Consider the following 23,143-nt stretch of genomic DNA (forward strand, 5'->3'; position numbering starts at 1 on the left):
ACCGTACCCAAAATAACTTATCCCCGAGTGGCTTCTGGGCCTTGATAAGTGGTGACCTTCATGTAAAAAAACAATTTTTCAAAAGACGTTAAAATTTCGAAAATTTTAAAAAATTTTTAAAAATTAAAAAATTTAAAAATTAATTACTTAATCCATAACGAAAATTATATGAAATTCTACATTTTTATTGTGATATGATATTGTCATTGAAAAGATTTAAAAATAAAAAAACGTAAATAAATCCATAGAGAAAACTGTATAAAATTGAAAATGTAGTTTTTACATTTTATCCTTGTTTTCTATTCAGATTGCTGGCATAAAGGAAATGGTTACGACGCAGGGCAGAAATTTAAAGATGATTGCAATGATTGTATCTGCAGCTCCAACGGTGTAGTCGGTTGTACCGAAAAATTTTGTCCACCAAAAGGTAAATGAACTTGGTATTTGCATTGACAATGAAACTCTGAAAATCATATTCAAAGATAATGAATATCCTTTTAAAATCTACGAGCTATTCGCGGATTAATTAGCATTTTTATATTTATAAAAGAATAATGTATGAATTATGAAAATAAGTTCAAATCGTGTCATTTACTCGTTTTAATTCATGTATTAATAATATAAAAAGTACTTTGTCTATGTATCTGTGTGTCTGTGAGTTAGTTCCTTATGGACTCGGAAACGGCTGGGTCAATTTTTATGAAATTTCACATGAATGTACTTTACGTGCCTGGCAGTGTTCTTAGATAGGATTTGTGTTGGAATATCTTCAATAAGTATCGGTAATCGATAATCGAAATAATCCAATGAAGGAAAGAACAGACGATTTTGACCAAAGTTAACATCTTACACAGCCTAAAATCCCATGTGCATTGCAGAAGTTTTATTACCATACAAGCTAAAAGGACCAATATATAAAAGCAAGTAGATCCTTTGATATGACAGAGGCGTGTTCGTAATGAATGTTTCTGTTTAAAGCACAATTTCAAAATGTTACTTTTTCATTTTAAACTTAAATTTAAGCCATTATCCGCGCACAACCAGTAGTGCCAGGTATATCAAATCAACATTAAGTTCTTTGATATGACAAGGGTGCGTTCGAAATGAATGTTTTTGTTTGAGCACAACTGAAGCATGATACTTGACTTTTACATTTTAAACTTTAAACGAAGTCACTGCGAGAGGCATTTCAAACTTCATCCAAGTTCATCGCGATGGGTACCCAATTAGAGCAGACAATCAATGGATTGGATTAAAAAATTAGCGATTTTACCGATTTCTATGACAATAAAAATATGGACGTGTGCAATTCGTTGATTATCATTCAATCCCGGGCAACGTCGGGTCACTCTGCTAATGAACAATCAGAGTAACTCTAAAGATCAATCTCAGATATAATCAGTACATTATTAAATATCATGATTTAGATTTAATTGATTATTAAATATCATGGGTTAGGTTTAATTGATTATTAAATATCATGATTAATAGTTAATTTATTTCCGATTATTCTTTAGTCGAACTTCTTGGAGATCAAAGGGCCGTCTACCTACGGCAAACACTTGCGTAAAGCTATCCTCCACTATTTTTAACTTAAAACATAAAAGAATGTTTTGAATAAGTAAAAACAATGCCCCACCTAATATTTTCCTACCCTTAAATTTTAAAAACAATTCGCTTATATATGTGGATTTACCGTTAACTGTGAAAGAAGTGAGTGTCTATTACTCGTTCAATTTTTTATAAGAAAATGATCGCTCAACCTTAACATAGAAAATGTTCCAATAGTTTGACATTTCCTTTTTTGCGGATATTTTGTCAGGCTGTTTACATACAACCTAAAAAAATATATTTTTTAATGAAAACTGCGTATTTCGCTTTTTGAACCAATAATAATAATAATAATAATAATAATAATAATAATAATAATAATAATAATAATAATGACTTTCAAAATGGGATAACGCAAATAGGTCGCTAATCGTATCTTTTGTGGGGAAAAAAGGTTACAGAGAAGAGAAAAGGGCGTCGACTACTTGGTGATCTTGTTCTCGTACAGTTCTGATAGGATTTTCTTGAATTATGAATGTAACAGAGCCATCGACGCTGGGTTAGCAGTAGCCATATGCAAATGACCAAGCCGGCTACGCGATGTGACGTCACAGAAGAGATTAAAACGACACACGTGTTTGGAAAAGACGTATTCGAAACGTGTTGAAGACATATAAGATTCAAGACGTGCTAGAGGCACGAGTTAGCGGGAAAGAACGTATTCGAGACATGAAAGAGCGGAAAAAGGACATGTTCGCGACACGAGTCTTCGAAAATTTGAAATTCGAGACGTGTTTGAGACCCACGAGTAACATCACAGCCGGGACGAAAAGTGCAGAAAAGGAGAAATGAACTGTTTAAATATTTAAAGAAAAAAATGCCTTGTTGCAAATATTATATATAAAGGCTGTTACTAAAAAAAGAAAGTCAATTAAGCTTTTCCCTTTCTATTGTTCCTTGTGACAATCTACAACATGTTGGGTCAGTTAAAATGTAATGACACCGTTAAAGAAAAAGTGTACTACGTTAGATGAAAAGATATGATTTGTGTTATAACTTAATATTGTCTTTTCAAAACAATAAGTAATAACTCATTTTCTCAATACTTTAATGAGAAAACAACCATTAATTTTATTAATATTGATTTTTAATTTGAATTTTTTTCTTGGTAACGTTCTACTGTTTCGTATGTTACTTCCTGATCGTCCGTCTGTTTCACGAGATGTCTAAAAACTATGGCGACAAAAAGATTCGACGTGTTTTATGTTTTATTTAATTTTTACATTTTTAATTCAGTTTTCCCGATTCCGATATTTTTACATCACATATTAAATATGATTTTGTATCCAACGTGTTATATGTTTCGGCGAAAATGTTCATGATTACTTCTTTCGATAACATTCATCAGCTTTTTTTTTTTTTTTTTTTTTTTTTTGCATGAAAACCGAAAGAGATGCCTTGAGTCATGTGTGCAACGCGTTTTTATATAGTTTTTATTTCGTTTTCTTGCAGTTCAATTATGTTGTCTTGAATTATAAAGAGATGTGATTTGTATGACGATATAATAAATGTTTTAAAAAAATAAAATTAGCAAGATAAACCTGAATAAATTGATAAAAATAAGTGTATAAAATTCTAATTGTGTTTTTTTATTTTTTTTTTTATTTTGTATCCAGTGTGTGTGTATAAAGGAATACAATATGAATACGGAGATACTTTCTGGGACGATTGCAATAAATGCAGCTGTCATGTTGACGGGGCAGTCGGATGTACTGAAAGAGATTGTTCACACAAAGGTAAATAAAATTGATCTTTGCATTGACATAAGATTACTTCGAAAACCAATATCCCATGAAAACCTATGATTCCTTCGCGAGTTTATCTGTATTTTTATGTTCATTAAACATGTTCATAAAAATATAAAGTATAATTTTGTGCTGTTTCTGTCACGAATTTCAAACTATTTCTTAGAACTGCACGCCTGTGGAATTATCTTCCGTTTTCCCGCTGACTACAATATGGTTGTCTTCAAGTCTAATGTAAACAAGTTTTTGATGAACCGTTCCATATAAGTTAACAAATTTACCGAATTTCCATTATTAACGATTACTATATTGTCCAATTTCTACTGTATACTCTTTAACCCTTATCCTAGAGTGGCCTCTTGGCCTTGATAAGTGGTGATGCCTATGTAAAAAAAATCGGCGTACATTGCTCTGATTTTATATATTAGCCAATGAATATATTTGGAGTTTTTGTGTTTGCATATAAACTAGTGTAATCCCTTTGAGGTTAACAGGTTTTCAAAAAAAAGGTAGATACTTAATTAGATTTCAATGTCGTTATGTTTTTAAGCATGAATTCCGATCATATTTTACGGGCAGATATTTAAATTTGTCTTAGTGATTTTCGTAGATGTTAAGTAGATTTTAATTATGTAGAAGAATGCAATAATATAATCATTGGTAAAACTGGGTACACTTTTAGTAAGGTACAGTTTTGTAAATTTCCCTGTAAATTCATATTTCAAAAATTTAGGTTGGCTAATCAAGATACATTTGAAAAATCATATCGTTTATTTGTGAAGATAAACTGCATTTATAAAATGCTTTATTGCTAATATTGGCACGTGTTGAAACTGTCACACACATACACAGGCGGACGGAAGGCTAAAATACCGAGTTGTTAGGGCAGACCTGTGTAAACTGACTTCGCCGGGGGTGAGTAGGTCAAGTAATTGACTTCACAACTGCCGGGGTTAAACACCTGTGAGAGAACAGGTTAATATAGATAGAGGACTCACATGCGTTTCCAGTCAGAGTGCGCAACTTCCATTCTATTTACCGACTGCATGAAACGAGAAATAAAAGAATACTTTTATATTTTTCTAACAAACGATTTTGTTGTGAGTTTTGTTTTTTTCTTGGCTGACAAGAAACTACTATTTGTTCAACTCGGCTCACAATATTTGTCGAATTTAACGAAAAGACAGCGCAGTAAAAATGTAACTTAACTTTTAAAATCGTACTAAGAATGATATGTTGATCAAAATAATCATATATTAGAAAAAAACTAATAAAAATTAAACTAAAAGAACTTGTATATTTATACCAGGTTGGTATTTGTAGAACCTTTGTGTTAATTTTTTAATTTTATTTTATTTTTGTCTTAGTAGAGATTAATAAGCAGGGTGGGGCTTACTAAACCATGATGACCAGAGTATCAATGATTAAAAGATACCAAAAGCCGGTGAAATAAAACATTGGATTTTCATTTCTTGGTTCGTATTAGTGAAAAATATGTAATGAATTACTTTGACGTCGGAAGACATTCGTTTCACCCCCTGAAGATATCATAGATGCAACTCGTTCAAAAGTGCAGAGTGACAAGACTAACAACGCCTAAGAAAAAGCATGAAAGCTGCGATGTAAAAGAAGTTGACCACCAACAAAACAATGTATGAATTAGTTGTGCACATCTTTGTACTTTGAATGAATTAAATATTGAAATGATTTTAAATTGAATTTCAGTTCCTCGTTAGATATTAATGGTGTAATGTAGTATTTTGTGAGGCAGATAACACTCGATTAAGATGTTCCACATGCAACTTATTGTTCTATTTTTTACTTATTCTTAAGAAAATGGAGTTTTGAGAAGAAAACACATAAATAATTAACAATTAATCTCATTTATTGTAGATAAAGGATTGAGAAAAAGAAACAAAACCATGTTTAGTGTTTATCCAGCTTTTTCTGATTTACGGCATATAGAAACATTTATAATGAAGCATAATACATATTCCTACTATCTGTTTTATAGTATTTCAACTCTTGGGACAGGAAATAAACAATAGCCGAATATGCATAGATTGTATAAATCAATAATAAATTGAAACACCGATTACTCATGAAAATAAAACATCATGGATGAAAATAGAAATTAATATATTCCATTCATCGAGTCAATCATTTATAATGATAGTCAATTGATGCACAGAATAATTTAACTCACATCACGTTCTAATACTGTGTTATTTTATTTACTTCAAGCGGATTCTGATTGGAACTTTAGTTATGTTTTAGGGTCGGCGTTTATGATTATCCGTATAGATCGAAGTCTTATCACTGTTTATAAACATAACAATGAAATCATAAATTTTGTAATAAAACATATTACAAATTTTATAGTTTCGTTGTCGTGTTTTAAAACAGTGATGAAACTTCGATCTATACGGACAAAGAATATATTTAAAATTTTATGATTTCACGTAGAATTCACACCCAACAATTAGAAATCGATGTGATTTGTGTTAGGATATAACATTTTTAGTTGACAAAATAAAAACTAAATAAATTCACAGATCTATAGAAAATCGTATTTAAATATGTTTTGTATTTTTTGTCTTTTTTTTTCAACCCAGATTGTTGGCATAATGGAAAAGGTTACGACATTGGAGACAAGTTTAAAGACGATTGCAATGACTGCGTCTGCCTTCGTAAGGGTGAAGTTGTTTGTACCAAAAGAGTCTGTCCACTAAAAGGTAAATGAGCATGACTTCATATAGCAACCATGAAGTCATCGATAACTAATACTGTTTTTAAAATTCTAATTTATCAAAAGTGTGATATTTATAAAAAAAAATACAATAAAAATAAAATCATACCTTTATCTAGTTTCCTTTGTAAATTTCGAAACTGTTCGATATTTATCGCGTGTTATGTACTCACTAATGAGTATAGATTGTGTTTTACTGTCTGCTTCACGTATGATCCTTTATACGCCTTGAAATGCAATCCTCCTCATTGGACTTGGCTGGAGGTTGGTAGAGGCCACGGTTAAGTGCTGCTCCTGAAGTCTCTAAAAATTTTATTGAATAACGCACTCATTAGAAACCCTCTTACCAACATTTATACTATTCCTGCCATGATGATCAGAGGATTTACCACTAAAACAATGCACTTCCTAAAAACCACGAGGTTGGTCCATAAAACTTGTAAAAATACGTCCGCTTTTAACATTTAAATGTAACATTTGAGTTTTTTTAGCAGACACTATATATATATAAAAATTATGCTGAGATAAATGTGCATATAATAGTCCGTTCTCAGTATTAAAATCTATTTTTGAAACATTGTTTGCGTTATATATATTAACCAAATTGTGAACAAACAAACAAGGATAAAACTGTATTATAATAGAACTGATATGTATTAAAAACATAAAATTATCTTTTGAAAAAAGTAACATTAAAAAGCTGAATAAATTCAAAAAGATGATTGTGTAAAATTATATGTTTTGTCATTTTTATACTTTGTTTTGTTCGCAGGATGTTTGCATAAAGGAAAAGAGTACAAATATGGAGAAGGCTTCTGGGATGAGTGTAATTCTTGCGTCTGCGCTGGTAACGACATAATCATTTGTACCCTAAGATTTTGTGAACAAAAAGGTAAATAAAATCCATCTATCTATTAACAACAAACAGAACTAAAAATAACATGTTCATAGATAATGAATATTCTGTTAAATACAACGCTTAATTTACTGGTTTATCTGCATTGTTTATATTCCTAAAACGCACCCTTCTCTCTCTCTTTCTCTCTCTCTCTCTCTCACACACACACACACACACACACACACATATATATATATATATATATATATATATATATATATATAGAGAGAGAGAGAGAGAGAGAGAGAGAAAGAGAGAGATGTATAAGATGTCAGTTTATTCGTCGTTTTTTTTTTAGATTAATAGAAATTTAAAAAAACAATGTAAATACTTAATTACGCTTTGGTATGAGTATCTTCTTAATAATTCGATTTCCAATCGATTTCTTCGATTACATACTTTATCCGTGTCTGTATTTTCCTTTTCCTTGGTGATAATCAGAAATAATGGGAGTAGTTTTCACCCAGAGTGATCTATATACTTAGACTATTAAATGCAACAATTTGTTCGCGAATTTTTCGTTATTTCAATGTTTATCAAACACGCTTATCTTATATATAAATATCCTTAGTCTGTCAACCGTTTCTTTTAGGTAAATATTGATATTAGGACGATTAATCGGAATAGAGAATTGGAAAAATTGAAACATTAGGGCTATCGGAATCCGATGTCAAAAACGATTCTGTTAATTGTTTTTCATTTCATTTAATATTGTATGAAACAAAATCTTTCGCTGGTGATATAATTAAAAAATATTTATTAATTTTATAGAATCAGTAAAAATTACATATCTATATAGATCACCCATACAAGTTTGCTTTTACCTTTGAAAAGATATCTGCACATTTAACGTGTGTTTTTACGGTAATCGGGAAAAATAACTACTCTATCGTTGAATATTTCGACATTCAAAAAGAATGGAAATCAGTAATTTTATCGGAATCGGGAATTTAGTATGGAATCGGTAATTATATCGGAATTGGAAAAAATATTAGAATTTGAGTATTTCTTAGTAACTAATTTTTAATCTAATATTCTTTTCCATAACTTATCGAGATCAATATTTTAATTTTTGTTTAGAAGTTTTGTTTTTACAATTAAGATTTTGTTACTTTTTCTTTCTCCGAGAAGACAGGTTACTATTCTGTCAACATGTTTCATGGGAGGTCACGCACATTGTTTATTCTGTAAAAAAAAATTGTTCACAACAATATTCGTCTACCTACAACAATTGTCAACAATTTCCCTTACTCTCTATATGTGCATAAAACTAAACGAAAATTCCATGAACAAAGTTTATTTCCGATAACTGTTCATCTATTGAATATAATACAGTGGACTGCTTTCCAGCTGACTGTAACATGGTTGTTTTCCACAATAATATAAATTCTCGTTGAACTGCCCTCTTAAATACGTAATCCCCACCCATGTTCCACCATTACTGATCATCGGGGTGTTGTTTCACTGTCTATATGATATCCATTAAACTTTATCCACGAGTATCCTCTGGGGTTCGATAAACGATGACCCACCCCTCTAAGTGAAAATGTCGCCGATCAAATAACTAATGATTCAAAAGTATTCTGAGCTTTTGGAAAGTTTACATTGTTGGCAATTGTTTGGAGGGTGAATTTATGATCTGTATTGTAAAGGGAAAAACTCTTTGTCCTTGACAACAATCTTAATACAATAAAGGATATACTTAGTCGGTATTTAAAAGAAAAAAAACGGTTGTTTTGGAAGTATTTTTTCTTTTTCAGAAAGTCAGTTAGTAGAGGTGAGTTACTCTGGTAACTGAGTATAGTTACTCTTCCTTTTTTGTTTAAGCAATTAACGTCGTCCAATATTTGTTTAACTTCTCTTCCTTTGTAAAGACTGATGCTAACTTTCACGGTCGCTCTTGTGTGCAAAAAAAAGCAACAGAAATTATAAAAGAAAATACTCACTTATGCAAATTAGAACATTTCCAACAACATTTGAGATGAATATTATTTACGCATTTTCTCGTTGCTATTGGTAAAATAAAATATACGTAACGTTTAAGCTTACCTTATACCTAACGGGAGCTTAATATTAATACTGATATCTTTGCATCCACAAACCCGACACTCCAAATGCTTCGGAAATGTAGCGTAACACATGGGGCTTGAGTAAGGGTGCTTATTTCCGGGAAATGGTGGGACACAAGTCACGATAGCAAAAATGTATTCATAGAAGTATTATCCCTGTTATTTGATGCAGTGTAATAAGGAAATTGATTTCAAATAATATTTTAATGCATGAAATAGTTGTGTTACTAGACGACGTGTGCATTGACAACTAAAACACTCATGTTAAAGGTAAATTATCAACTTAAACACTCATGTTAAAGATAAATTATCAACTAAAACACTCATGGTAAAGGTAAATAAAACGCAAATACATTTGTAACAAAAATTGCATTAAATTGTGAATATCTTTTATAATTTTGTTTTGTTTTGTTTTTTCCCGCCTAGACTGTTGGCATAAAGGAAAAGGATACGACATTGGACAAGGATTTAAAGACGATTGCAATTTGTGTTACTGTCACCGTAAAGATGTAGTTATTTGTTCCAAAATAGAGTGTCCTCCAAAAGGTAAATAATTTTTTTCATTTCAGTAGTGACAATAAAATTAATTCCGAAAATCGTATTCAGAAATAATCAATATCCTATTGAAAAGTACAAGCTATTGGCACATTTTTCAACATTTCATTATTCATCGAACATGCTAATCAAAATATTAATATAGGTTTATGTAATTTCTATTACGGATTAAAAAAATTGGGATAAAATTACCGCATATATTTTTGATGATATATTTTAAACATTTATTGATTATTTTATTTTGGATTGAATACTTTATCCAGATCGATATTTTAATTTTGCTTAATGTACTCTTTATCCCCCTTTGAAGATGAAATCTTTATCTCTTCAAAACAATTTTGTAGAGAATATATTTTATAACGAGACATTAGAATATTTAGACATATTCTAGACATATTCTAATTAATATTTATGAACTAAGATTCGTATCATTAAAATCACTTTGTATTCAGTGAATACACTTAGTCCTTATATGTCCCGTTTATCTCCCCTTACTATGTACCAAATGCAACTCGTTAGTTAAAACGTGTAGCTACTACTTAGGCAAATAAAATATATTAAAACTAAAATCTTTGTTCATGAATGTGCTTTTTTTATTTATTTTACTTGATAACTTTTTAAGCTAACACTGGATCTCATTATGATTTTGATTTATATCCGAGGGCTCTTTTTTGAGTAGATGGTGTTCTTTTTATGGCTGCAATCTTGTTATGGATGCTAACTGTATTTCATTATAGCTTGGTCTTGCAGGGATAGTTTCCAGTTACTTTTTTAGATTCTTTTTCGTTAGGCCTGTTGCTCCTATCACAACCGGTATAATGTCTTTCTCTTTCAGAGACTATGTCGTTTTTAAATCATTCTGTAGGTCCTTATACTTGTTCATCTGTTCTCATTCAGCTCTATTAAGGCCATAGTCATTTGGGACAGTTGTGATACTATAAAGTGGACCTGAGATTTACTTGAGTCACTTTGTGCTGATAGGGGGGGGGGGCAATAGACAAAGGAATAGGAAACAATAAATAGGAAGTAGCAAACAATGAATCTGTAGGTATTTTAGAGCTTTTTAGAGTTGACATGACAATAGAAACCTACAGATTAAACAGGGAAGGGCAGCTTCTGGTAGCCAGGGTGGGGCGACCTCAGATACCAACGTAGAGGAGACAGGGAGTTGATAACTAGATGTCCTTCGCGGTGGATGTGAGTTGGAGAGTTTTTTTTATAGTTAACTGTGAAACAGAAATAGAGACGAAGGTAACATCGATAGAACGGGGAAAAGACACACACACACACACACACACACAAGTCCAACCGTCTATAATTGACATGTGAACATTAGCGTTTGTGTTTTTTCTTTCTTTGTTCCACGATTTATTATATTTATGCATTTGTGAAACCACGTGTATTCCCATCGACAGTCGCCAGCGAGAAAATAACGACCCGGCCATAAGAAGAATAGTCGAACGAAAAATCCACGATACATGACGTTGGGTGTCGACGATATGTCGGGGCCGCGCACGTCGGGTCATACAGTGACATCAATAATGAGTGCAGTATTTTTCAGGCTCGTTCTATATCATCATGTCTGGCTTGATAGCCTTGTCTTTTTTATATATCTGCCCGCCTGTACATCTTTGCATGGATCACGGTCACCTTTCCATTTGATGTTATCAGTGGTGGTTCATGATCCTATATGCTCGTTGATCTTTCGAGCTGCATCTCTCCATAGATCTTTCAATAGAGGTATTTACATACGTTTTTGAGGCGGGCAGTGTAAAGGCAATATGCCAACAGGGTTTGGCATCCCGAAACTAGGTGGTTTGGGCTTTAAATCGACGAGTGTCAAAACCTACTCTGGCTATTTGTTTATAGGCCAGCCAATTTTTTTAATCCATTTTTGAGTAAGTCTTGAGCCTTTCCCAGCTACACTGTCTTCCCGCATCAAATGGAAGTCTCCCACTCAAGAGTGAAGCATCCTTGTCTATATACTCCTGGTTCATCACCTTTGTATACATGTAGCAATGAACAATTAAGAGAACCTCTTCATGCCTGTTCCCTACGAAATGTGAACAACAGTGTATTCTCCATCAAAATGACATTTACGTTTCTGATTTTTTTTAGATGAGGGTTGGTTATTCATATTATGTGGATTATTCGAACTACTGTTTTCATCTTGAGTGGCATTTTTACGATATTTCGGTCGATATAACCTCCGACCTTTTTTACTTACTTCATGGGGTAATATGCTCTCGTTCCGTCAACCATGGCTGGATACAGGTATTAAGTAATCTGAAACTGTATTTTTCGTTGATCCACACTGAGGATTAAACCTTTCACTTTCGGGAGAATATCACTTTACAACTGATTTTTTCCAAGTGCTCTAGCCACTGCACCGCACAAGAACTCGTGCTTCCTTCGAAATTCCTTACAAATTCCCAAGTTCGACAGAAAGATTTCGAGTTCGACAATATACACCTGAAGTTGGTCGGAGGTTGCATCGACCGAAACGTTGTTAAAATGACATTCAATATGAGAACAGTAGTCCGAAAAACTCCCATTAATACAAAAATGACTTTTATTACTTTTTACAGTATGTCTACGTTTCAATTGTATTGCACGGTTCTTTTATAAGATTGAATCATTTATTTGCAATAGGATTGTGTTATAATATTAATAACTTAGTTACAAATCAATTATTTGCAATAAGAATTTGTTATAATATTAATAATTTAGTTACAAATCAATCCTTAATTTAACCTAAATAACATTTTTAGCCATATTTTACAGTTTCGTGTATTTATATCCGTTCTTTGTTTCACTTCAAAAACATTTTTCCGAACTATATCTAGAGACTAAGGCAACGAAATGTAATACTCTGTCCAACTTTCCGAAATTTTTCCGAACTACATGTAGAGATTATGGCGACGTAATATACCTCATGCCCTAGCTAGATTTCATTCGTATTTTATTTGTATCAATGTCTATCAATACTCAGTTAAGTTTCTCGTTTTCTTTCACTTCAATCGGCATGTACTTAATTCAGTTTTCTGATTTATTTTTTTGTATAACACATTATTAAATATGATTTTTGTATCCAAAATCAGCTCTATTACACGTTATACACGTATACGGACTCGGTATTATACCCATTATGTAGGTATTATATTTGTAGCGGAATGTTCATGATTGCTTCTTTGATTAACATTTATCAGAGTTTCTTGACGTGGGATCTATTTATCATTCAATCCATCCATCCATTCATCCATAGGCTTGAGCCCCTGGAGGGCATAGTCCATCCACAGTTTTGTAGATGCTTTTGTAGCTGGAGTTCTTTTTTCGGGATGACGCTGCTGACCCCACACCCAACCTTCGCAGCTGGTACATAGAGTGTCTACCCTTCCCAAATGGTTACCTATCTGGTAGCTCATCCTTGCTTAATTTCGGTTATCTGGCAAGATCCTGTGTGTCAACGTGATTGTGCCGTATTTGACGTGGGGTGTTGTAAACCATTTGCCTAGGGAATACTTTTTATGTTCTGGTACATTTTGTGGTCAATCATGTAAAAGATTTAATTTGTATTAAGAGATTAATATTGTCTTTTGAAAACATTTAATGTAACAGAAAAATGTTAATAAATTTAAAAGATAATTGTATAAAACTGTAAATGCGTTTTGTAAGTTATCTTTTTATTTTTGTACACAGTATGTAAGCATAAAGGGAAAGAATACAAACCTGAAGAAATCTTCTGGGACGAGTGCAATCGGTGCATCTGCGATCGTGATGGTAAAGTCCTTTGTACCCTGATGGAGTGTGATGAAAAAGGTAAATAAAATTAATCTCTGTAGGGAAATTGGTGGCTTACCATTAAAGCGCCCACGCGCGTGTGCCTCATGTGGAATCAAGCTGTGAAAGGAGGGAAGAAAAAATCAATATGGCGGCACGCACAACTTTTACAATTAAGCGGGCTCGCAATGTGAAGCAAACTCTCGCAGTATGTGTGCCAAATCTCGCCGCTCGATCACATAAAACGAGGCCGTGGGGAAACGCATATCTGCGGTTACAAGAATCTTTGGAGACTGTTATTGCGTGTTGCTGAGTCACTTTGCTATCTTGTTTTTTTAATTTATTTTTCCCTCCTTTTTTTTGTAACAACCTCTATATTTACAACTAGCGTAAAATAAAAATACGCTTACATATGATATATTAATTTGTCCAGATCTCGTATAAATTATTATAGGGTCTTAATTTCAAAAGTACAAGGAAAAAGTATTTGAGTGCCACCAGCTAGAATCGAAACAAAAACTGCAGCATTCAAAGCTGATGACGTTACCACTGTACCAACGTGACACGCATATGAACTGATTAAAAATAAACTAAAATAAATGTACAAAGTGTATAACGATTTTTTCAATTTTGAACATTTTTGACCCCTTAAAAACTATTTTAACCGGCTAAAACCCCATAAACGAAAGGTCCATAAAAAATCCAATCATTTGAGGTTACTAGCACTGCTCTCTGACTTTTAGTTTCGGAAGAGATAGAGCTTAAAATATGGAGACAGGAAACGGACAGACAGGCATAGTGACTTTTATATATTAGATCAAGATAACTCACAATATCATACCCAGAGTTAATTCTAATAAATCTAACCATTAATTAGGGACATCATCTGTATTTTTATATCTATCAAATACTAGCCTCGGTGTCCGGCATTGCCCGGGTGTTTGGGGTGTGTGTTGAGCAAAAAAAAAATGGTAGTAGGCAGGCAGGCAGGCACGAACCTCTACCGAGAAGGAGGAAAGAACGTGAAAAATTAAAAAAAAACCGTGATGTCTTTGCCATTGTGTCCATCGCCAAAGCTGACGTGGCGAAGGTTTAAGGCTAGTCAATCGAAAAGAGGGGATGACTTTCGACAACATCTGCGAAAAAAGCGATCCCTCCTTGTAGTAAAGTGCCCAGTTGAGGGTGGAACAATCAATAGTCTTAGCCAATTTTTCGATATTTGTTGTCCGACGGATAGGGCTTCAAAATGCTACCGATCTCGTGAAAATCCGTCGCCAGTTTCGAAAGTTTTTGTGAAACATACATACATACATGCATACATACATACATTTAAACAGACAGGTGAGATTTATATTATAGAAAACAAGCGGGGGTACCCGGCGTTGCCCCGGTGTGGTGAGGTGGGAGCGGTAAATCAAAACAAAATGGAAAATAAAGAACAAGCGAACGTAAGAAAGCTGTTTGAATATTATATAAAAAAAAACAGCGAGCGTGATGCAAAATAAAGAATAAGGGAATGATGTTAAAAGTTCTCAAAAAATCTGAAAAACAAAAAATAGCAAACGTGATGGAAAAATAATAAAAAACGAACGAAAAAATGGCGTAATTAACCCTTTGTCAACATTAAATTTTTAAAAACGAAAATAAATGTTTTCGATATGCCGGCTCCAACGTGCAATCTCAAGATAACGACGCTGTTACTATAATGATTGGTCTATGACCGCGTGAGCGGAATTGGTTCGTTTTTTTTATTTAAACTAATTCAAGAAAGACCCTTTTTGCGCATGCGTGTTTTACAAAATTGTTATGAAGGAACGATTTTTTGCTACACCTCTCTGTAGAATAGTGCCCAGTTATGGGTGAATAAATCAATGTTTTTAGCCAATTTTTTTTATATTTGTCATCCAGAGGGTCGATTTCAAAACAATACCGATGTCATGAAAATCAGTCACTCTGTCAAGTTTTAGGCATACATACATACATACATAAATTTAAAAAGACAGGTGGGATTTATATTATAGCTTAGTCTGGGTGTCCGGTGTTGCCTGGGTGTTAGGAGGTGTGTGTTGAGTAAACCAAAAAGTGGTAGTAGGCAAGTAGGATCGAACCCATAAGGTGGAGGAGGAAAATAACGTAAAAAGAAAACTTGAGGTCGTTGCTGTTGCGCCCATCGCCAATCATGAAGTGACGTAGGCTTAAGTAAATTAAGGCTAGTCAATCGAAAAGTGTCGAGGACTTTCGAAAATATCGGCGAAAAAAAGCGACCCCTCCCTGTAGAAAAGTGGCGAGTTGAAGATGAAGGAATTAATTTTTTTATCCAATCTTTCGATATTTCTTGCACAAACGATCGCGCTTCAAAACGATGTCAATCTCGTGAAAATCCATCGCCTCTGTCGAAAGTTTTGGGTGGACATACAAACATACATACATTCAAACAGACAGGTGAGATTTATATTATAGAAGTATTCATCGTATAGATGAAATAGCACTAGTCTATTCATCGTTTCTTTTAGAGGACTAGAAGGGAGCGCCCGGCTTTTCCCGGTCACAAAATACGTTTAAATATGATATTTTAATTTGTCTAGATTTCGTATATATTATCATAGAGTAGTGATTTCAAACATAAAGAAAAGTATTTATGCGTCATGAGTTATAATTGAAACCGAAACATTCAACGTTTGTGACTTTACCGCTGTACCAACGGGACACGCATATAAACCGATTAAAAAGTAAAAATTATAAATACATTAAACTGTACAAAAATGTTTTACGATTTTTTTCAATTTTGCCCATTTTTGGCCCCTTAACAATTCTACCTGGTTAAAGGCCCATAAAAGAACGATCCGTAAGAAATCCAATCATTTGAGGCCCCTAGCACCGCTCTGCGACTTTTAGTTTCGGAGAAGATAGAGTTTCAAAATATGGAGACAGACAGACAGACATATCGTTCGATATATTAGATTATATTATTACAAATAATGTAGATACTTTATTGTGACTTAATTGTGATCTGATTATGGTTTTAGTAAAATAATTTCCGATTGACTTTTTTATAATTTTTCTGGATGAGTCTTTTCATTTTACTTAATTATTTTCAGAAACGATTGAAGTAGTTTTCACCTGTGTAGAACTATGTGCAGTGTAACCCCAATATAAGAAACCCGAATATAAGAAAAAACGGATATAAGTGAAATTTTCACTATATATAAGAACCCCTGGATATAAAGGTAACCCGGATATAAGAGTGTTATAGGGACCATGGTAGAAGTCTCTTATATAGGGGTTACACTGTATTAATACCATCATGAATAGTGCGAACAGTTTTCGTAAGACACTCTTTTTTTTTTTTTTTTTTTGCAGATTTACCTTAAAGTTATATTTCAGACGTTTACATTGTCTATTCTTTGACCAATTCTGTTTTCTTTCTGGAGATCATCTGCCTGTTTACAAGTTTTAATTAGAAATATTTATCTACAAGAAGCGGCAAATTGTACAAGAAAACTATTCCACGTATACAAGAGTCGTCCCAAAAGTAAAGCATCCTATGTTTTAACTTAAAAAGTTGAAAACGGGAGTAGTACCATTAAAACAAGCGGCCTTTTATGCTTCAAAATTTATTTTCATACATAATCACAACCATTCTCACTGTACTTTTGGCAATGATGAATGATGGCTATGCATGGGCGTCTGGAGCGCGCCTTCTCATTCGAGGGTCGTTTTTAAAGTAAAAATTTTCTTTTAACTTGAAAAGTTAAAGAGCTACGAAGACGAGTGATGGATTTGCATGGACATTCGGGGTTTTTGGAAAGTTTATATTTAGGAGGAATATTATTTACGTATTTTTCTCATTGTTATTTGTAAACTAAGATATACCTTATATTAAACTTATCTTGTACCTAGCGGATACTTAACATTAACACTAATAGTGTGCGTCCACAGAATCGTTCTAAGAGTAAAGCTTTCTATTTTTTAAACTCAAAAAGTTGAAGAGCTACGAAGACGAGATTCGTACCATTAAAATGAGCGACCTTTTGTGCTCCATAATTTATTTTTCTACATAGGCATCGCCATTCTAAATGAATTTTTGTCAATAATTCAATGACATATCTATGCTTCTAATGCACATCAATGACAGAGGTTGTTTAGAGTATCACATCGTCAATATCTGCCGCAGAGAGATGAAATTTTGAGGTCATGAATGCATAAGCGCAATCATCCTAACAATGTAATTTGTAATCCCGCATTTTTTCTCAATATTTTTAGGGTTTTTTTTCTTTTGTTTGAAAATCGGAGCGAAGTTTCGATCTATGTGCGTAGAGTGTTTATGTTTTCTTTCATTGCTTTATATTCCGATGTTTTCTTAAATCAGAAAGATATCTGATTTGTATTAAATATTCTCATTTGAAAATATTTAACATCAATCATAAATGAAGGCATAAAGATAATTATATTACAATAGAAAAATGCGAGCATGAAAAGTAATATGGTTAAGCTTAAACATGGAAATGTAAACGACTAGTTTTTAAAACTGGAAAAGAAAAGGACGAGATGATCTAGTAAAAAATATAATAAATTTATAACTTAAAATATTGCAGCGTTAAGAATTGATTATATAATGTTAAATTGAATTTAGAAAAAAAATTTAATGCTGCAATATTTTAAGTTATAAATTTAGTATATTTTTTACTAGAAGATCTTGTCCTTTCCTTTCCAGTTGTAACATGTTTACTTTTCCATGTTTAAACTTAACTATATTACTTTTTATGTTCGCATTTTTCTATTGTAATGCATGGTTTTTTCATGCTTCCGATAACTTCACTTAGTCTTTGTTTAATTTCAGTCTTGATTTTTTCCCCTCAACAACATAACATGCACATATGTAATAACAATGTACGACACTCGTATGCTTTCAATAAAATCCCTCCAATTATTTTCCTTTCATTCTTTCATTTTGTCTGTTTCACTTGTTACTTCTCTTTTTCGCGACAGCAGTGGATTAGTAGCTGAAGCGACGTGGGTGCTATGGAAACCAGTCATAAAAACGTTGCTCACCTCCTTATCAACACCGCTAAATTTATCATAAGTTTTGTTTTACTGCACGAAAATTGAAAATGTTTCTTTTCACAATATAGTTAAGAAGGTGATCTATAAACTGTAATAATTGTTTGACAGTTGGACGGAAAATGAGTGAAGCTTTAAAGCAGTTCTAAATTACTAAAACTGCCACATAACCATATATTCAAACACTAGCGTGTTTGAATGATAATGTTTGAAATGTGTTTTGTAATAAATTATCTGTTTTTTACGCAGTTTGTTGGCATGAAGGAAACGGGTATTACGTTGGAGAGAGCTTTAAAGACGGTTGCAATTTATGTCTCTGCCATCATGGCGGTAAAATCAGTTGTACCAAAAAGGCTTGTCCACCAAAAGGTAAGTAAACTTAATTTTTATATTTACAGTAAAAATAACTTCGAAAATCATATTCAGAGATAATCAATATCTTATTTAAAAAAAGCACGGTAAAGTCAGTTGTACTAAAAACGCCTGTCCACTAAAAGGTAAATAAACTTTATCTTTCTATTGATAAGGAGAGTAACTCTGTTAATACTATTCAATTATGATGAATATCTTTAAACCCCTATCAGCTATTCACAGCTTTATCAGTATTTCAATATCAAACATGCTCATAAAATATTACCAAAAGTTTATGTAAGTTACTTACGCTTGTGAGTATGCTGTACATTCACCCATGTATGGAGTATTGTTGTCATATTTGGACTATGCATCTGCTACTAGTCTCTCCCTCTTAGACGGTGTTCAAAAGAGAGTCACCAACCTAATAGGCACCACACTATTAGCTAGGCTTAAACCTCTGTCCCATCGACGAAATGTTGCATCCTCCTGCCTGTTTTACAAGTATTTTAACAGTAGGTGCTTCGACGAGCTACATGTCCTCAGAGCCTCTCGACACAAATACCCCCGACAAATACGATAAACAGTTAAATCCCACCCGTACACAGTAGAAATACCTAGATGTGATAAGGCATTCTATTCTAATAGTTTTTTTCCTTAGCACTGCTCGACTTTGGAATTCCCTTTCGGGTTCCTGCTTCCCTGACTGTACTGACATGCAGAAAGTCAAGTGTAATGTAAACAGGCATCTTGCTGTTCAACTCTCTAGATAGAACCCCTGCAAATAATGTCTTGGATAGTAGCTCCTGAATCAAAGTTGAACTGTGCTTTGTTTGGGGTGAAAATGCAATTTAAATTGTCTCTCACGCAATTAAAAATTGAGAAACAGTTTTCGATATTTCTTCATTTTCAAATTGATTGGTATTTATTGCGTATTATATGTTATTTATTGAATATATATTGCGTTTTCATGTCTGCTTAATGTCTGATTTTTTGGACATCTTTAAATTCATTTCTCCTTGTTTGTATTGGTGGGACGTTTACAGGCCATCATTAATTTTTTATCTAATAAAACTTTTGGAGAAGGGAGGCTTTTTAGCTATTCTTAAATGTTATTGCTCGTTATATACACTCATTGGAATATTCCCTTATCAATTTCTATATTGTTAATACTCATGATCATCAAAAAAAAAACTTTCACAAGTCTTAAAAATCTACAGGTTTTGTAAAACAGATATTGGGATGATCTGACATTGAATTTCTTGATTAATTTTCATGGAAAATGTGTGATGTAATATTTTCAAACATAAGGCGAGACAACTGATAAAATCGCGTCTAGTTTATAAATTTAAATACAAATTCTAGTTTATTTTTTAACAGATATTCGAATTATTTGAAATTAGATTTCCGGTTCTTGGTGGATTTTATGGAAAATGTATAATGCAATATTTTCGGACAGAGAGGGTCTTTACAGCTTTCTACTATATATCCAAAATGTAAGTCGTAATTCAGTAAATAAAACCTTTTTAAAGTTAAATTTTTGCCGTCATTCTTGTTTATGAATTTCGCTTTTACGTGTAGGAATACAGACTAAAACGAACATTTTCACACCTGTGTCTCATGGAAGATGAAAAGCAGAATAGTGGCCATAAAAAAATAACGTTTCCAGACGTGCGTTTTGGATTTTCCAAAGTTATAAATAGATCTTATTTGTATTAATTTGATTTTATTCGCATCTTTATTAGTTGTTGTTTCACGACGTTTCGGCCAACTATTCCTCCGGCTTTCGTCAGGTGGTAACCGCGACGGATAGAAACTTCGAATCTCCTAACTGCATTCTCAGCAATCACTGCCATCCGTAGTTGTCGTCTCACCACGTCTGGAACCGTAGAGATTCAACGTCTCTATCAACTGCGCCACGAGCCTCGTTGTATTAGTAGAAAATAAAATTGTCCGTTTTGTATCCAAAATTATTTTTTACACGTTGTGCATGATCTGAGACTCGTTATATTTTAGGTATTATGTTTTTTTCGGCGACGTTGTAAATGAGGTTTAGTTGGGGTTTTTTCTGTAATCAACATGTATTGGAGTTTCATTTTTTGTTTGAAAACCGGGAAAAATTCTACCCGCTGTGATATGCGATACGTTTTTGTATGATTTCGAAGTTTTGTATTAATAGGACAAAACATTGATTTTTGACAAAATGAACAAAACAGAAAGAAAAAAAACGTAAATATTTTTTTAAAAATAATTCTATAAAATTGAAAATAAGTTTTGTAAATTCTTTTTATTTTATTTTTACCCAGTATGCGAGTATAAAGGGATAAAATACAACTATGGAGAACGTTTCTGGATCGAATGCAATCGTTGCACTTGCCATGAAAACGGTCAAATCAGTTGTACACGAAAAGGTTGTCCTGAAAAAGGTAAATCTCTATATTGATAATAAGCATTTCTCCGAAAATCATACTCAGTAATAATCAATATTCTATTAATTCCAACAATTTATTCACGGGTTTATCTGCATTTTGATATTTATCCAACATGTTCATCTAATATATAAAACACACTATGCCTGTCTGTCTTCATATTTAAAACTCTATTTCCTCCGAAACTAAAAGTAGCAGAGCGGCGCTATGCAGCCTCAAATGATTGGACTATTTGTGGGCCATTCTGTTATGGGTTGTTAGAGGGTTAAAATAGTTTTAAAGGGGTGAAAAAGGGGACCAGAAAAGAGTTAAAAAGAGGTAAAAAATGGTTCAAAATTGAAAAGAAAATCGTTCTATAATTTTTACATTCAGGTTAGTTTGTTTTTAATCAGTTCATATGTGTGTTACGTTGGTACAGTGGTAACGTCACCAGCTTTGAATGTTACGGTTTTGATTTTGGTTTCAATTCTAGCTGATCACACCCAAATATTTATTTTTACTTTTGAAATTACGACTCTATAATAATATATACGAAATCGGGATGAATTAAATATCATATTTGAGCGTATTTTACGAAAGCCAGGTGTCCTACCTCGCTAATATTATATATAAAATAAATTAGTCTATTTACCGTTTCTTTTTGGCCAAAAGCCATCTATGGCAAAACACCAAGGGCCGTAAATGACAAAGTTCTCTCTGATTCTCTCTCCTCTGATTTTGAGCGCGTGGTACAATGGGGTAAGAGGTGGCTGGTTACCTTTAATGCATCTAAAACCAAGCTCCTATATTTACATCATAAACGCTCTGATCCCCATCTGGCATTAATTGAAATGGATGGCTCTCGTCTAGGGGAGGCCCCATGTTTTTATAAGCTTCTGGGTTTGACCTTTACCCCTGATCTGAAATGGAATACATACATCAAGTCTGTGGCCAAGGTCGCTGGGAAAATGGTGGGATCCTTCTACCGCTGCAGAAGACATCTCACTAATGATGCAATTCTCTATCTATATAAAAGCCAAGTACGTCCACATCTGGGCAGGAGCTGCTAAAAACAGCCTATCATGCCTTGACAGAGTACAAAATAGATTTCGTGGCTTAGTGGGGGATGCCCTTTTCTCTTCCCTGCAACCTCTCTCCCACAGAAGAGACGTTGCGAGTCTATCTTCGTTTTATCGTTATTTCCATGGCAAGTGCTCGTCTGAGCTCCAATATCTCCCCCCTCGCCAATCTTTCTTGAAAAGCACCCGTCTGGTTGAAACCACTGTCAATAATTTTACCCACTCTTTATCTGTGCTTAAATCAAAACGTAGATTCCATGAACAAAGCTTCTTTCTTAAAACTTCACACCTGTGGAACTCTCTGCCGCTTGCCTGTTTCCCACCTGACTTCAACTTGGATGTCTTCAAGTCCAACATAAACAAATTCCTGATGAACCGCCCCTTAAGTAATGACACTTTATCAAAGCTCCGATACTAACTATTACTACGATACTATCCAATGGATTACTTTACACACAATAACCCTTATCCCCGAGTGGCTTCTGGACCTTTGATTTGTTTTATTTATTTGTGTATTTATGGTTAAGCTTCATTCATGCTATAGAACCATATATTCTCTACTATTATATAAAGTCACTTTGTATGCGAGTGTTTAGAAACGGCTGAGCTTATCTTTTGCAAGTTTCACGTAAAGCTAATTTATATTTCTGGCAGTGTTCTTAGATATGTTTAGTACAGAAAATTATCCTATAAGTATCGAAAATCGAAAAATCCGATCCTAAAAATAGTCTTACTTTCTAATAGATAAAAAAAAATGACAAGGTAACATTTTACGTTTCACCGAGCATTCAACTAGAAATCGAATGGTTCCCTTGCTCAAACCAAAGTGTACCACAC

The 23,143-nt window shown here is 33.2% G+C and overlaps 1 protein-coding gene across 1 annotated transcript in view; it reads left to right on the plus strand.

Moving 5' to 3' along the window:
- The window catches only part of LOC145291108 (uncharacterized), a 130,865-nt gene that overhangs the window by 37,956 nt on the left and 69,766 nt on the right, over positions 1 to 23,143 (plus strand). Inside the window, exons 12-19 of the mRNA XM_080136624.1 lie at positions 308 to 427; positions 3,228 to 3,347; positions 5,972 to 6,091; positions 6,878 to 6,997; positions 9,499 to 9,618; positions 13,327 to 13,446; positions 18,718 to 18,837; positions 21,126 to 21,245. Coding sequence (XP_079992750.1) covers positions 308 to 427; positions 3,228 to 3,347; positions 5,972 to 6,091; positions 6,878 to 6,997; positions 9,499 to 9,618; positions 13,327 to 13,446; positions 18,718 to 18,837; positions 21,126 to 21,245 — 960 coding nt within the window. The remainder of the gene's footprint in view (positions 1 to 307; positions 428 to 3,227; positions 3,348 to 5,971; positions 6,092 to 6,877; positions 6,998 to 9,498; positions 9,619 to 13,326; positions 13,447 to 18,717; positions 18,838 to 21,125; positions 21,246 to 23,143) is intronic.

The sequence above is a fragment of the Euprymna scolopes genome, chromosome 12, assembly GCF_053919585.1.
Source record: "Euprymna scolopes isolate OS-2025 chromosome 12, ASM5391958v1, whole genome shotgun sequence".
NCBI lineage: Eukaryota > Metazoa > Mollusca > Cephalopoda > Sepiida > Sepiolidae > Euprymna > Euprymna scolopes.